This window comes from Populus alba, chromosome 3 (genome assembly GCF_005239225.2).
Source record: "Populus alba chromosome 3, ASM523922v2, whole genome shotgun sequence".
Classification (NCBI taxonomy): Eukaryota; Viridiplantae; Streptophyta; class Magnoliopsida; order Malpighiales; family Salicaceae; genus Populus; species Populus alba.
In genome coordinates this window covers 17,852,703-17,867,981 of record NC_133286.1, presented here as the reverse complement: position 1 = coordinate 17,867,981, position 15,279 = coordinate 17,852,703, and the positions used below count along the sequence as shown (strand labels likewise).

Here is a 15,279-nt window from a genome sequence, read left to right as displayed (position 1 = left end):
ATCACCTACCTCAATTTTGAGAAGATAATCTTACAAATGCATTTTCAATTAAAACAATGGGCTGATTCCAATGCCAAGCTTTCAGCTGTCCTAAACTGAACTCGTCCTCTTTTACATATAAAAAATAGTGGCGACAGAAGAGCCGAACTTGCAGCATTTATATGGTCAAGTTGAAATTAAATGAGTGCGACCTCGTAAACCATAAATGAGTACCGTGGTTAACGAGTTGTCAAAGCACACATCATTCTACCACATAATTGGGAGCAACAGCCAATATCCTGTCATCTTTTGACGATGACTGCCTTGCACCATCGCCCTCTGCTTCTGGTCTGCTGCCATAATCTACCACAATCAAATAGCCTTCCTTCCGAATCAAACTCTGCAGTGCAACATTTGTCATGTCCAATAGTCCCAGCAAATATATAAAATAGAATAATTAAAACACATTGGCAAGACTCAGATATTGCTGTAGTTTTGCCTCTATAATAGCTTTGATTTTTGGAGCTTCATTCTTTGCTTCCTCCACAGAACTGTAGCTATTTTTCTGACTCTGTTGTTCTACATACCATCTTATCAACTCTCCCTGTCCCTGAAAATGATGACAGAACATGCTTCAAAGACAGTAAATATGGTGATGAAGGCAAAGGGCCAACTGGTTCGTTTCTATTGCAAGGATCACTACTGGACAATATGAAAATAGTGTCCAACTTCCACTGCCATCATTATTGAGGTTGCGCCCTCAAGCAAAAAGAAACTAAATAAAAGCTTTAACGTGAAAGCCTCAATTGTAACGGTAAAAGAATAGTAACGGCAAAAATACACGTACTGAAAAACAAATATCATTTGACATAAATAAAAGGGTTTAACGTAAATAAAAGGGTCCTAGCTGTTTACCATCTCGCATCACAGCTTCTTCATGCTGTCTTAGGCGCATGACTAGTGCACCAACACCATCATCATGATTTGCTTCTTGAATCTCAGATAAATCAATCTCCTTGACTCCACACTACAAGCACAACAAAAGGCACACGTTATAAATATGATAAGCTAGCAGATCAAGAAAGATGTTCAACTCATTTCCAAAATTTTCTTGCCTGATTATGGATGTTTTCAGCAATTTCACTGCTAAGCAAAAATGCCTTGGTTGTACCTGTGAAAAAAGTTGTTTTTCTCAAGTATATATTAAAAATGCAATTGTGCGTAGCAATCTTAAGATTCAAATGGAATATTAGAAAACCTGGGTTTCCTAATGACTTCGTGCAATGGCCTCATACAGTCTGATTAATGCCTCCAGCTGTCTAACAGTCATCCGATAAGCAACTCTACTCCCCACAGTTGTATCACCTCTGCGGAGAGCAACATAAGAGTCCACCAACAGTTTTCTTGCTTCAAAATTAAGATGCATTAAGGATCAGCTAGCGTGTGGCTAGGTACAGTAAAAAAATTCTCAAATTTAAGTCATTCTTGGTGTGCGCGCGCGCGCGTGTCCGCACGCATGTGTTAGTGAATGTATATATGTAGGTATTTAAGAACAGCAATTCTTTGGTTTCAAGATCTTTGCATATGCAATATAACATTTTATCTGAGCAGTTGAGAATGGAGGAGCAAGAGCATCTTCACGCTTTTGATGAACTCTTACAATATGGTGCGCAATGTGGTATCAGTTTGATTATTGGGATCACCAATCATCACATATACCAGATCAAACCTTGAAAGAATTGAAGGGGGGAGAACCACGTTATACTGGAGAGTGCATGGAAGTGATTAGTCCGGGAAAAAGAAGATCAAACTTAATAAAACAGGTAATAGCATAAGAGATTCAATTTTTAGTTATTCACGCGGCTATAAAATCAAGTGAAAGAATTTCTGACCTTGAGTGGTTTAGATTTATCAAAGTGTCCTCCAGTGGGGTTAACTGCAGCTAGAATTGATGTTCGAGCATTGAGTGTTGCTTGCATCACAGCTTTTGTGATGCTTATTGCCTGCTGTTCCATGGCCTCATGAATTGCAACCTTGATGTTCATTTAGATTGATATCAGAAATTGTTATGAGAAATGTCAGGTTAGACTTTAATGAAGGAAGATTACCTGATCTCAAATATCCATCTTGTCAAACTCATCAATGCAACAAATGCCACTGTCAGCAAGCATCAATGCACCAGCATGAGAGGACATCAAATAAATCAGAAAAATAAATGCTCACAGATTAACAGTTGCATTAGAAATAATGAATGCTCAATATCATGCGTCATTTCAGAACTATAGTAAATGCCATTCCTAGAAAAACAGCAAGGCACATTAATATAAATCAAACTTCAAGAAATTGTTTAATAACAGCTTAAATCTAGATAGCCATAGAGTCACGTGTAGGTTCTTCCAAAATAGAAAGGCGATTGATCTGTGCTGTCCAGAGGAATATCCATAAACAGGTGACAACTGCTTGGACTAAAACAGATCCACTGATTCTCAGCCAACAAAAGAGTAACAATAAGCGAATGCTACCTCAATACAAAATTCCGCAGTTTCTGGTTCTTTAGCCACAGTTGCTGTCAACCCAGTAGCAGATGATGATTTTCCAGATGTGTAGACGGATCTGGGAACTATACCTGAAGTATACCTGTAAGAGCAAACATCAATAAACAAATGCATCCTTTGCATAAACTACTTCAAAAAAGAAGCATCAGCAGAAGAGTGCGATTCAGAGTGAAAAAGGCAGCTAACTTGAGGGACTGAGATTTTGCACAGCTGGGATCACCAACAATACAAGCATCGATGTCCTCTCTAAGGTTAACACCCTCATGAGTGAAATTGTGGACACCACCGAAGAGCATAAGCAGGAGTGCGCGTTTGATATCTTGGTGACCAAAAACAGTTGGAGAAATACTATCTACAAGCTTGTTGAAGAGATCAGGTGCGTTTCTCATTCTTTGAACTTCATCTAGCTTCACTACCTGTCAAGTAAAATGAAGTGAGAAAAGTCCAGCGTGTTGGACTCTAACCACACATAGTACCAGATGAGCGGGGCCAACAAATAACATGGCCACTTCAAACTTCAAACAATGTTACATTTATCTAGAATGTCAGTAGCTAATACTATCGTAATAGGGTTATCATATTATGAACAAATGGTGATATAAATTATCAGAGGTCGCGACATTTTAAGCATGGATAAATCACTTCAAAAGCAGAAACAGGATAAGTGACCGTGAATCACCGGGTATCATCGTCATCAGCAACCTTTTTACTATTCCTGATGTAGATATCCCTTCTTCCATCACAAACCTAAACAAATATGCATCTATGAATCACAAATAATTGTAATACACATGCATCACCATTGGCCAAACATCAGGTATCAAGCCAGCCGTAGAGGAACCTGCACTGAATTGGCTATAAATGCAAGGCGATAGGAGAGGTTTCTCACTCCCAGTGCTCGGAGCCCTCTGACACCTTCACCACCAACAGCATAATTTTTACACTGAGAAGAATCACGACGGCATTATGCTCGCTCTCCATGGGACGCCAATGCCAATAACTGGTACAACCACAGTGCCTGTGAAAATGACCCTGGACGAAATCAAAGTTCAAAGCTGAATTATATGACACGTTAACATTTACTTAAAAGAGGAGAGAAACACCAGTGGTAATCAAAATAACTGACTGAAAAGAATATCTTACATATCACCTGCTCTGGCCTGTTCAACAATATCATGGCGAAGAATAACATTCAAAGATCTGGGAAGGGAACCAGCAGGAATCTCTTTAGAAGTTTCCTGCATTCTAACCCTCTGCGGTCGGCAAATTTGCTCTCTTGCCGAAGCAATGCCCATCTCATTTCATTGGTACATGTCGCATTGGTACAGATTGTTGGCTAAAAAAATCGCAATCACGGCAGCAGATTTAACAGTTGGCATCAAACAAAATATAAACCTGAAAACTGAAGTTGCAATAGAACACTGGTGCACAAACTGACCTCAGTATATTTGAATTGCTGTTCAACATTCTTGACAACGCCACCACATTCCAAATTAACACCTAAAAGCTCCTTGTAAAAGCTCCGCCCTTACCGCACTTGTGCAAGTCACCACTCCGGTACTGACACCAGTTTCCCAATTTCTGCTGTTGTTAGCTCTCTTAATCTGTAAACATGGGAGCAAACTATACAATTGAGACACTAATATCAATTTCCAATCCTCCTTTTCATCAACTGAGGCAGTAATTGGTAATTTTACGTGCATCAATCTACAGAGAATCAACTGTTTAAGTAAGGATTTCGATCAATTTCCTAAAACCCGTCAACAAAATCATCAAAAATCAAGGAAAATATACTTCAAAAACAAACCCAGAAATACCAATGAAGGAAATAAAGAGAAGTACTCAAGTACATCAATGAAAAAGGGATATTAAAGAAAGCAATATTGATGACCTTGTTAGGATTATCATCGGATATAAATGTTGAGCTTAGCTCCATCACAAACCTCCTGCATGCATTCTTCAAATACGGCTTAAACCTAATAGTCACCATCATAACTAAACAAAATGAACAAAATTTTAACAGATTTCTACTAAGAAAGTGATTTTACTCTTTGGATTTTTGAAGGACACCTCATTGAAAAGCATGACATGGGAGAAATCTTAGACATCGTTGTCGATTCATCGCTTCAATCGGCATTATACAGGACGCTTCTCCTGAATTTCGATTTTGTCCGTCTAATCTAAAACTGCTCCAAACAAACGAAAAGAAGAAATATTTCAACAAAGCATTATAGTAATTCATTTTTTTCTCTTAAATTAAATATTAAAAAAACAACCAGAATCGAACCTTTGAGAAAGTTGAGGAAAATGTTCTCAACAAGGATTGCTTTCTCGTCGACGAAGTAGCCGCCGAACGCATCCATTGCTGTGATTTTGAAAATGGGTTTCTGTAGTGGAATAAATTTTAGTGGGTTGGTGTTTGATGCTGGAGGACACAGGCAAGGGAAGGAAAATTTACTTTAGTGTGTATACCCTCTTCTGTCTCAGAGGAAGGTTCAACTCTTTCGCGCCAAAAATAGAGAACGATGCGGGGCAGATTCACCGGCTTTGTACGAATTTTAAAAAAATATATATTCAGAAATGAATAATTATATTATATTATAACTAAAATATAGAGTTTTAATTATTTTATTATTATTAATTATTAAAAAACTAAAAAAATTGTGGTTTTACTGTATAAAACTTTTTACATCTTCTCGCAAAATAATATTCATATCATTGTTCATTATACAAATTTTTTATCCCTCCATTTAATTATTTTAATTAATTTGTTTTGGTCATACAACTTTAATTTTTTTCAATTTAATACTCAAAAGTTCCTTTGTTTTTATCCTGGATTTTTTATTTATTTTCTTTGGGTTGCCTTTAATCGTGTTCCTTGGGTGTTTAAGATTGTTTCATTCTTGAATGACATGTTCATTCTACATGGAAGAGTTTTAAATTATTGAAAAAGAATTAAAACAAAAATTATCAAATTTAGTATTTGAAGACATCGTTTTTCCAAGTTTATTGTTACAAAGAACATAAATCTACAGTTTCATCCCACAATTTTAATTTTTTAAGTGTGGTCCTTTATGGTTTAAGAATGTTCGTTTAGCTTTCAAAGTTCATTTATTTTACATTTCAATCCTTGAAACATGAGATATGAAAGAAAAGTTGTCAGAATATTTAAAGTAGAGAAAACTTTCAAGTTAATGAATTTCAATCACTGATAACTTTAATTTTGGTGTTTATAAATTTATCTTTCAAAGTGAAATTTAATGGACATGATTTGACCTTCAATAAAACTGAAAATGTATGGAAGCTTCAAATATTTTTTCTATTTGACTTTAATTTGTGTTTTTAGATCAACTAGTTTTGTTGTTATAAACAAGATTGTAGTGGTTCATTAGATATTTCATGTGTTTTCTATGAAACAATTATTGAAAACTAGGTTTTTAGGTTTTACACTCGGATCTTGATTCTGCGAACCAAAGGTCGCCTTCAATGACTGGAGAAAAAGGCTGACAAACAAAGCTTTGTTCTTAAATGGGCGATCGTGTCATTCACTAAATTTCAAAATAAAAAACATTTAAGAAAACAATAAAATGTAGAAGTATGGCCTGGTTCTTTAAATTTAAGCATGCCTAGACATGTTAGGTCAAGCATGCATGTTAGCCCATACACAACCAACACTTCAATCTTTTTTCTCATTATATTTTTCTATTTTAACATATTTTAATAAAATTAGCTAAATAAAGTTTAAATAATTATCTAACTATTTTATTATTTTAAAATATTATTAAATTATTCCATGATAAAGTTACCAATTTATTTCTTATAGGTAAATATGAACCTAATATGCATAATTTTTTCAATGCATATGAAATATTTATTTTAAATTTGTTCATAATTTTTCTTGATATTAGTTTTTTTCATGTATATGTAATACATTTGCATCCAAATTTTCAATTCATTTTTATTGTATTGTCTTGTTTTGTCAAAACTTATTTTTAAGATTATGTTAAGTTTTTGTGTGAAGAAAAGATTTTTGATCAAAAAATATTTTTCAGAAAACAAAAACCACATCAATAAAGGAAACATGATTTGATTAAAAAGATACATTTTGTTAGATTTATTTTTAAAAAATATTCAATCTTAATCTTAATTGTTTACAATTTTTATACAATAGACAACATAGCTAAAGAAAGATATGTTGAAAAAAATGCATCGGTGGAAAAGATAATTTATACTAACAATTATATTGTTTTACAAAACTTTTAATTATTACATTTGAAATTAAAATCCATTTCATCTCCATATAATTAAATATAAAAAAAAATTCAAACAGCATATCATGTAGTGAAATATCATTATCTTTATTTATAATTATAACTTTCAGTTTCAATATTTAATTAGTATTCACAGCTATTTTTATGATTCACCTTTAATTTTCATTGTATTTCTTCAAACACAATCATCAACTTTCCAACTCTCAATTAAAAAGTTTTACGATGCAAGAAAGCGCGCTCACTTTACCACCACGTTATTAACTTGAATTAAAAAAAAAAAAAAATACCCTGGAATCTCGTCCATGGTGCAGCGCGGTGGTATATTGGCTAGTTAACGAGACAACAAAGGGCGTGGTTTAATCATTATTAAAGCTGGTTTTGTTTTTGTGTTTTAAAAATATTTTAAAAAAATTAATTTTTTTTTTTTTTTATTAACTTTAAATTAATATTTTTTAGTGTTTTCAAATTATTTTGATATGATAATATCAAAAATAATTTTTAAAAAAATCAAAAAACATTATTAATGTGTATTTTAACACGAAAAGCTATTTAAAAAATAACTGCAATTACACTACTAAACAAGTTTTAAATAAGAGGGTTCATGCTATATTACACGCTAGCTCAATTTCTTTTTCAATGTAAAAAAAAAGTATTAAGGAGAAGCGAGTGTTTCTAAAAAAAAAAAAAATAGTTTGAGATTCAAATCATTAACACAATTGAATTTAACATGAGCGTGGTTGGTCTAAATAATATCATTAGAAAAATACAATGATGATAAATAAAATGACAAATAAATCCAAGAACATTAAAAAAAAAACTAGAAAGCTTGTTGAAAGAAAAATGAATAAAAATAAAAAACTCAATTATCAAACAATCCAAAATTAAAGAGTGAAACTAGCAAAAAAATCATTAAATAAAAAAGAAAAAAAAATATTCAATTCAACCTAGTTAACCGACCAACCCTACAATCCTAGGGATATAATTGTGATAACCATATAGAAAGTAAAGTGTAAAAAATAGCATGAAGATCAATTCACAATAAATCACATGTTAAATGAAAAAAAAAAGTGACCTAAAAATATATCAAAGTCAACCCATGTTAACTTTAGAAACTCGTGAAATTGATCATAAGCTTAGAATCAACCCCGTAGAAGACAAACCCTAAAAAATATAGAAAAATTATAGCTCAATAAAATATTAAGGGATGAAATTAAAAAATATATATAATAAGAAAGGATCCAAAACAAAAGAAATAAAAATAATAGGGACTAAATTTGAAATAGATATAATTTCAAATCAAATGACGATGGATAAAATTAAAGAAAACAAATCCAATTAAGAAAAAAAATAAACGACAATACAAAATGAGGACCAAGTTTTATATAAAAATAAAATGAAACCAAAAATAGTATTATAGCTTTTTAGAATAACATAGACTATTATGTCCTTAATAATATATATATATATATATATATTAATAATTCTATATTTTACATTAATTTTATAATAGGATTTATTTTAATAAATTTATTTAAATAATATTTAAATAATTATTTGATTATGCCATGATTTTCAAATAGTATCATAGTTTTTAGAATAATATGGACTGTTACGTCTTTAATAATTATATATGAATGTGATATGCTTGATTTTTATTTGAACATTTCTTCATGAATATTGAACACGGATAAAATATCTATTTTACTCTATTGTTATTGTAAGTTTTTTATATGGTTTTTCTCGAGATATATATGCTTCGATATTTCACGTATAAATTATTGATTTATGATTTCTTTTGTTTTTTTTTAATTTTCTTTGATCTCACCCTCAATGTCACGTGGATTGCCCTAACTAGTTGTTATACTTAATATATGTTTAATATTGTGATCCATAGTGATTTTAATGTCAATAGACAAAGAAAGTACGTCAATATTTACATGCCTTGCTAGTTTGTAAGATGACTAAATGTAGGTTGTGCCAAGTGACATGTATAGCACTGTTTGTTTTATGAAAAATAATATTTTTAAAACTATTTTTAAATTTTTTTCATGTTTATTTTTATATTTAAAAAGTTGATCAATAAAAAATATATTTTTTAGTTAAAAAAATTTTTGGCTTGATTTTCTAGAAAATATTTTCATTTTATATTGGGACAAAATATATTTTTCAAAAGTTGTAAAATATAAAAAATATATATAGTATTATTTTTTTATTATATTAGATTTGATTTGATTGCTATATATTTTATTTTGAATTATTTTTTTAATTTTTTCATTTAGAATTTGATTTTTTATATTAACTTTGATTTTTATTCTTTTAATTGTTATTTGATTTTCTCTTATTATTATTTTTAATTGATTTTTGTACCTAACAAATTTGATTTTCATTATTTTATTGCTATTTATTTTATTTTAACTAATTTATTAAATCAATTTTTTTTTAATTTCATCATCTTTTAACTTTTTTATTTGTCAAATATAGTCTTTATTTTTTTTATTGTTATTTGTTTTATTTTAAATAATTTATAAAATTGAGTATTTTTTTCAATTTTAACTATTTTATTTGTCTGATTTAATCATTATTCATTTGATCATTATTTATTTTATTTAAAATAATTATGAATTTTTTTTTTAATTTTATCATTCATGAACTTTTTTATCTGTATGTGTTCCATGTTTTTATAATAAACTTGAAAAAATAAATTAAAAAATAAATTTTTTTTTTTCAATTTATTTTTTCATAATCGAATACCTTAAGATATAAGAATTAAAAAAACCATTTCACAATAAAAAAATTACATTCCACAAACAAACAAACAAGGAGTCATGGAGTAACAGTTCCAAAATCAGTATAATTACTCTTAGCCCCCCGAGAGCAAGTATTGCGTCTTCCGAAAGGGGGAGACGGACACTTGTGAGAGACCCAGTAAACCCAAAACTGAAAAGGTGAGGAAAAGCCATTGCCATCATGCCACGTCGTTGCATGCTCACATTTCACTCACTGGTTGATATCTGGCAAGAACAAGTGGGCTTAGGCAGGGGAGTTACAACAAGAAAAGGATAAACGGGAGAGATCATTAATAATCAGTCAAAGTTAGCCGTTCCGAAGCATAAACTCTCCCTCCACCTGTGCTTTCCTTCTGATTACCATGCGGTATCTGAGCCATCTGTCAAGATTTATATTGAAGAAAGAAACAAAAACTCTTCCTTCTCTCATGCTTTTCCGAATCAAGCCTGCGTTCGCAGTCCTTTTTTAGACAATCATTTATGATGCTGCATTACTGTCTTCGACTCCCAGCGCCATTGCTATCAGGGATACCATGTAGACTCTGGTTCATCGCTGGAACTTTGTAGGCAAGGGGACGAAGACGTGTATATATACAAAAGCCTAAACCTACCCTTTCAAATTTGCTGTATCCCCCATTAATGCTCTTAGAATAGAATTGAATTAATAAATAAACGGCTTTCTTTTTTCATGATAGGATCAACCTAACACCAATAGGATAGATAAACTTAACACTGATAAATTGCCATATATGGCTCTACGTTCTTTATTGGAGTATTTCTAGCTAGCCTAATCGAACGCAGAAATTATTGAAGGCAGAGAAGAAATGCAGAGGCAAGATTAATTGTAAAGTTATTAATATATGATTATATCCTTGGGTCTCTCTCTCTCCCTCTCTCTCTCATTTTTTAGAATCTTGGAGCTTTCTGTTGAAGCCGTCCACAGGAAACTTCACATAGATGAGCCAAAAATCACAGACCCCACGATTATGTATGCACAATACACTTTAAAGTTATAATTCAGGTTCATTTTTCTAACTTAAAATCAACTTGGAGCACTCCTTATATAAGAAGCCAGGAATCAAAAGTCATCCACCTCATTATCAAGGGACTGCCAATTTCCTTAGTTTCTACTCATCCTCTAATTTTAATGGTACACGCATCACCTCCAAATTCTCCCAAATCCCATCTCTACTCTCCAAGTGCTCTCAAAACCAAAAACAATATCGAAACAATTCAGGAACAACAAAAGCCACACCAAGATTCCTCATCATCACAATCTCCAGTGATCACCATGAGCAATGATTCAAGTATTAGTGTGCGAGAAGACCAAAAGGCCAGGACAAACAAGAGATATATCTTTCTTTTGGTGATCAACTACTCGTTCCTGTTTGTGGGCTCGCTCTCTTCTAGCTTACTCTTGAAGTTTTATTTCAACCATCAGGGTTCCAGCAGATGGGTCTCTACATGGGTTCAATCCGCGGGTTTCCCTCTCCTTCTCTTCCCTATTTACCTCCCTTTTTATGTCTTCAAATGCACTGATAGACGTCCATTTAGTCTCTTCACTCCAAAACTGTTAATCCTATCAATCTTCATAGGTTTCATGTTAGGCTTGAACAACCTTCTCTTTTCTTGGGGTAATTCTTATCTCCCAGTATCAACCTCATCTCTCCTTTTGTCTTCACAGCTAGTGTTCAATCTCATCCTCTCAGTGATCATAGTAAAACAAAAGATCACTTTTCAAAATTTCAACTGTGTAATCCTCTTGACCCTAAGTTCAGTTCTTTTGGCTTTAGGTTCAAGCCATGACAAGTCCCAAGGTCTAACCCGTGCAAAGTATTTCATTGGCTTCTTATCGACAATAGGAGCGGGCTTGTTATTTGCCTTATATTTACCAGTCATGGAGAAGATATACAGAAGGATCTACTGTTATGAGATGGTGGTGGAAATGCAGCTGGTGATGGAGATTGCAGCCACCGCTCTGGCCACCATGGGGATGGCATCAGCCGGTGGTTTTTCAGAGATGAAACGGGAAAGCCAGGTCAAGTTCGATAAAGGAGCAAGGGTTTATTGGGTTACAGTGTTTGCTAACGTGGTTACTTGGCAGCTATGCTTCATGGGCACAGCAGGAATGGTTTTCTTAACATCATCACTAACAGGAGGGATTTGCATGACTGCCCTCTTGGCCATGAACGTGTTAGGAGGGGTGGTGGTCTACGGAGACGAGTTTGGTGGTGTCAAGGTAGTGTCCACTGTTCTTTGTGGGTGGGGTTTTTGTTCTTATGTCTATGGTCTATATCTTAAGATGAAAGAAGAAAAGGAGATGGAGAATAAAAATCATGGGATGGAGATGGTTCATAATGCTGTAGCACCCAACAATGTTTAATGGGTTATTAACATCATGGCTTTTCATGTAAAGGCGATCGAGGAGAGAATTAAGCAGCACCACTGATCCTATCCTATGTGTTAGTACTGATGTAATAATAATCTGAGATGAGATGATGTTGGGGGCAAGATGACGAGTTAGATTCCGTTTCATTTTCCCTTTGGTATTATCAGCCTCATTCTTTACAGTAATTTTCATCTTCATCCTCGTTGTTAATGCCCGCTTGAAAGTCAGTGTCCACTAGGTGGGTTTATTTTGAGGTTGACTTTTTATCTTTTTGAGAAAAAAGAAACAAGAAAATCTGATAGACCCACGAAATCCTTCTGTCAAACAATCATTTCTAAAATATAATTTATATTTTTTATAATACACCTCTTTAAATATATTTTTTTTACTTGAAAACTATATAAATTGATCGCTAATTTATATTTAATTTTATCATATAAAACAAATCCATTAATATCCACATGCTTAGTTTCACCAAATAGACCAATTGATATGAAGAATTTCGAAATCGTTCAGTCAATAATGCATATTAAAAAATCAATTTAATTCAATATATTCAAAAAACATACATCAATTTAATATCTTAAAATTTCAAATAAAATCTTAAAATATAATTTATATTCCCGTCTAACAACTCCTTTTCTTCTTCTTTTTTTTTATTGCTTAAATTTAAATAATCTGGCCTGAATATCACACTATATATATATACATTCCCTGCAAAGTCCAAATAGAAACAAAATTTTCCCCTTTGCAGGGGAAAGTCGTATTTGGTTAAAATCTTAAAAAAGAAAAAATCGTAGCGGAAATTTTTTTTATAAAGTGATGATAAACAAGAATTGAAAATTCCTTATCAAACATTATAGGAAGACCAGCTGATACACGAATTATTAGGCAAGAGGTTTAATTAGATAGTACGTATTCTTTTTTTTTTAATTAAATGATATTCTGTTTATTAATTTATGCAGTTGTGCTGTAATGTAATGTAATTTTCTAATGGAAACTAATTTTCTTTTTTCTTCATGATAAATAGCAAGAAAAATATAAAATAAAAATACTTTGGTAACATGAAGTCCATTCAATTCAATGGTGCCGACTTATTAGAGTAATACCAAATATCCTAATTATTTGGGGAGATATTATGGTCTAGTGATATCTTATTAATTATTTTGCGGGTTCACCTTGAAGAAAAATACCAATACAAGTAAAATTTAAGACCCATAAAAAATGATAAAAATATCATCATTTAGAATTTCTCTCTCTAGTTATATTTATTTTTTTCTTTAAAATAATTTTAATAAATAATTAATAAGAGATTATACTAGTTACTCCACAAGCACTATAGAAATTCATAATAATTTGGTTCAATCAATTCCAAGTCAATAATTTTTAATTCTATAGTTAGCTCATATGTGTCGGCACATAATATAAAATTCATTTCCCTCTGAAGGGGAGGTGCTTACCTTAAATTAAAAAAATATAAAAGAAAAAAGCTCTTGGGATAAAGAAAAGGATATCGAGGTAGTTGATTATTATTATTATTATTATTATTATAACTTAGTTCTTGTAGTTTAGCAAAAATAATTAATTAATCCTCGTAATTTCTGAAATTGTAATATTTTTTATATTTATTTATAACACAACTCTTTTCAATTGTTTAACATTTTTTTTTAATTTTTAATTTTAAAGAAACACTAAAAAATAAGTATATGGGGTGAAAAGTTTGAAGATAAAATAAATTATTTTTAAAAAAATAATATTAAATTAAAATTGATCAACACTATTGTTGATAAAAACTGTTTATATATATATATATATATATATATATATATATATATATATATATATAGAGAGAGAGAGAGAGAGAGAGAGAGAGAGAGAGAGATTGGAAAGTGGCCACACGCCTTAACAGCTAGAATTTTAAAAAAAAAAATCAATCCGGAAATCTTATCCCTGCAATGTCAAAGGACAATCCACTCCCTACTAAGCAAGCCCTTGACACGTGCAAAAATGGAATTTAAGAGGCTGTGCAAACGGAGTATCTGCTCAAGGCAAATCATAATCGATTTTGCATGAACTTCTTGTCTGTAACCTCGTCTTAAATATTTCTTCCTGTTTTGGAAGTAAGGTACTAAGATTAATGAAAAAAAAATAGATTATTTAATTAATACCCGTGTAATCAAGTAGGAAGTTTGCCCTTTCAATTCAATAATAATGACTAGTTGAATATGTTATTTATGGGTCATGCACGTGCATGCTATATATTAAGGGTTTTCGTCGCTTGAAGCCATAAAAACTCTTAAATAATGGGTTAATAGATGCTAAGTTCTTGATGAAAAGATTTGGTGATATTGTCGTATTAGTCGACTCGTAATTAGTCTGCGAGGAAAAGGAGTGGTAGCTTTTTACACGCAATCAAAAAACTTATCAAATACAAATTGAAATATTGATAAAAAGAAATTGTCAGTATATTATGGTAATTTTAATAATGAAAATTTTCATTTCTAAATACATCAATAAACACAGACATAATTTTTTTTTATGGAGATATACTAATGAAATTATAATGAAAGAACAAGAAAAAATATTGAAATAGTACAATAACGCGTAATTTTTACCGATAACATTACCGACATAATTAACCAGGTAATAAAATACATCCTTAAATATATCAATGAAAAAAATCTCTCAATATATATTAACGATAATACAAATAATATTATAAAGAGATTAAAAAAACAAATTATACAGTGCCTATAGATTAGATGATGAGTTAGGTAGATTTTTTTAGTCATAGACAAATTGTCTATGTTCTCTTAAATAATTTTAGCTTTCTTGATTGTTTTTCACTAGGAAGAAATTAAACCAACAATCAACATTACTGGTGTTATTGACATTGTCCTCGTGGTTCTTAAACCAACGATCAACTCGTGCTCTCATTTTAGGCTACCAACCTTGTTTTCATGGTTGTGAAACTTAGTTTGGTCTATAACCTTATTTATAATTTAGATGATGAGTGAGGAAGATTAATTTGAAATAATATTATTTTAATTATATATATATATATATATATTTAAATCAAATAATATTTCATTCAAGTTGATTAAGTAAATATATTGGATTTAACTGGATCAATTTATACTTTAATTTAATAAAAAAAAATATGAATTTAATTTTCATATTCACAAGTCATAAAATTCTTATTGCACATGAGAAAAATGCAACTGCTATTACGTACGTTGTTACCATTTTCTTTACTTATTACACTGGTGAAAAGAAAATCTATATATCTTAGAGAAAAT

The 15,279-nt window shown here is 31.2% G+C and overlaps 2 protein-coding genes and 1 pseudogene across 2 annotated transcripts; 1 reads left to right on the top strand and 2 right to left on the bottom strand.

The window, feature by feature from the left end:
- Positions 1-25: 25 nt before the first annotated feature.
- On the bottom strand, positions 26-4,524 carry LOC118054557 (DNA replication licensing factor MCM6-like; annotated as a pseudogene).
- On the bottom strand, positions 242-2,923 carry LOC118054364 (DNA replication licensing factor MCM6). The gene is made up of 9 exons (XM_073408369.1): positions 2,721-2,923; positions 2,502-2,616; positions 1,872-2,012; positions 1,640-1,743; positions 1,255-1,346; positions 1,095-1,150; positions 895-1,006; positions 567-589; positions 242-379 (listed from the first exon to the last, which is right to left on the bottom strand). Exons 1-9 carry the CDS (start codon positions 2,921-2,923, stop codon positions 242-244), a joined length of 984 nt encoding a protein of 327 aa, XP_073264470.1.
- Positions 4,525-10,716: 6,192 nt separating the features above from the next.
- LOC118054363 (probable purine permease 4) lies at positions 10,717-12,188 on the top strand. Its single transcript, XM_035065916.2, has one exon. It carries the CDS (start codon positions 10,739-10,741, stop codon positions 11,972-11,974), a length of 1,236 nt encoding a protein of 411 aa, XP_034921807.1. The 5' UTR covers positions 10,717-10,738; the 3' UTR covers positions 11,975-12,188.
- The last annotated feature ends 3,091 nt before the right edge of the window (positions 12,189-15,279 follow it).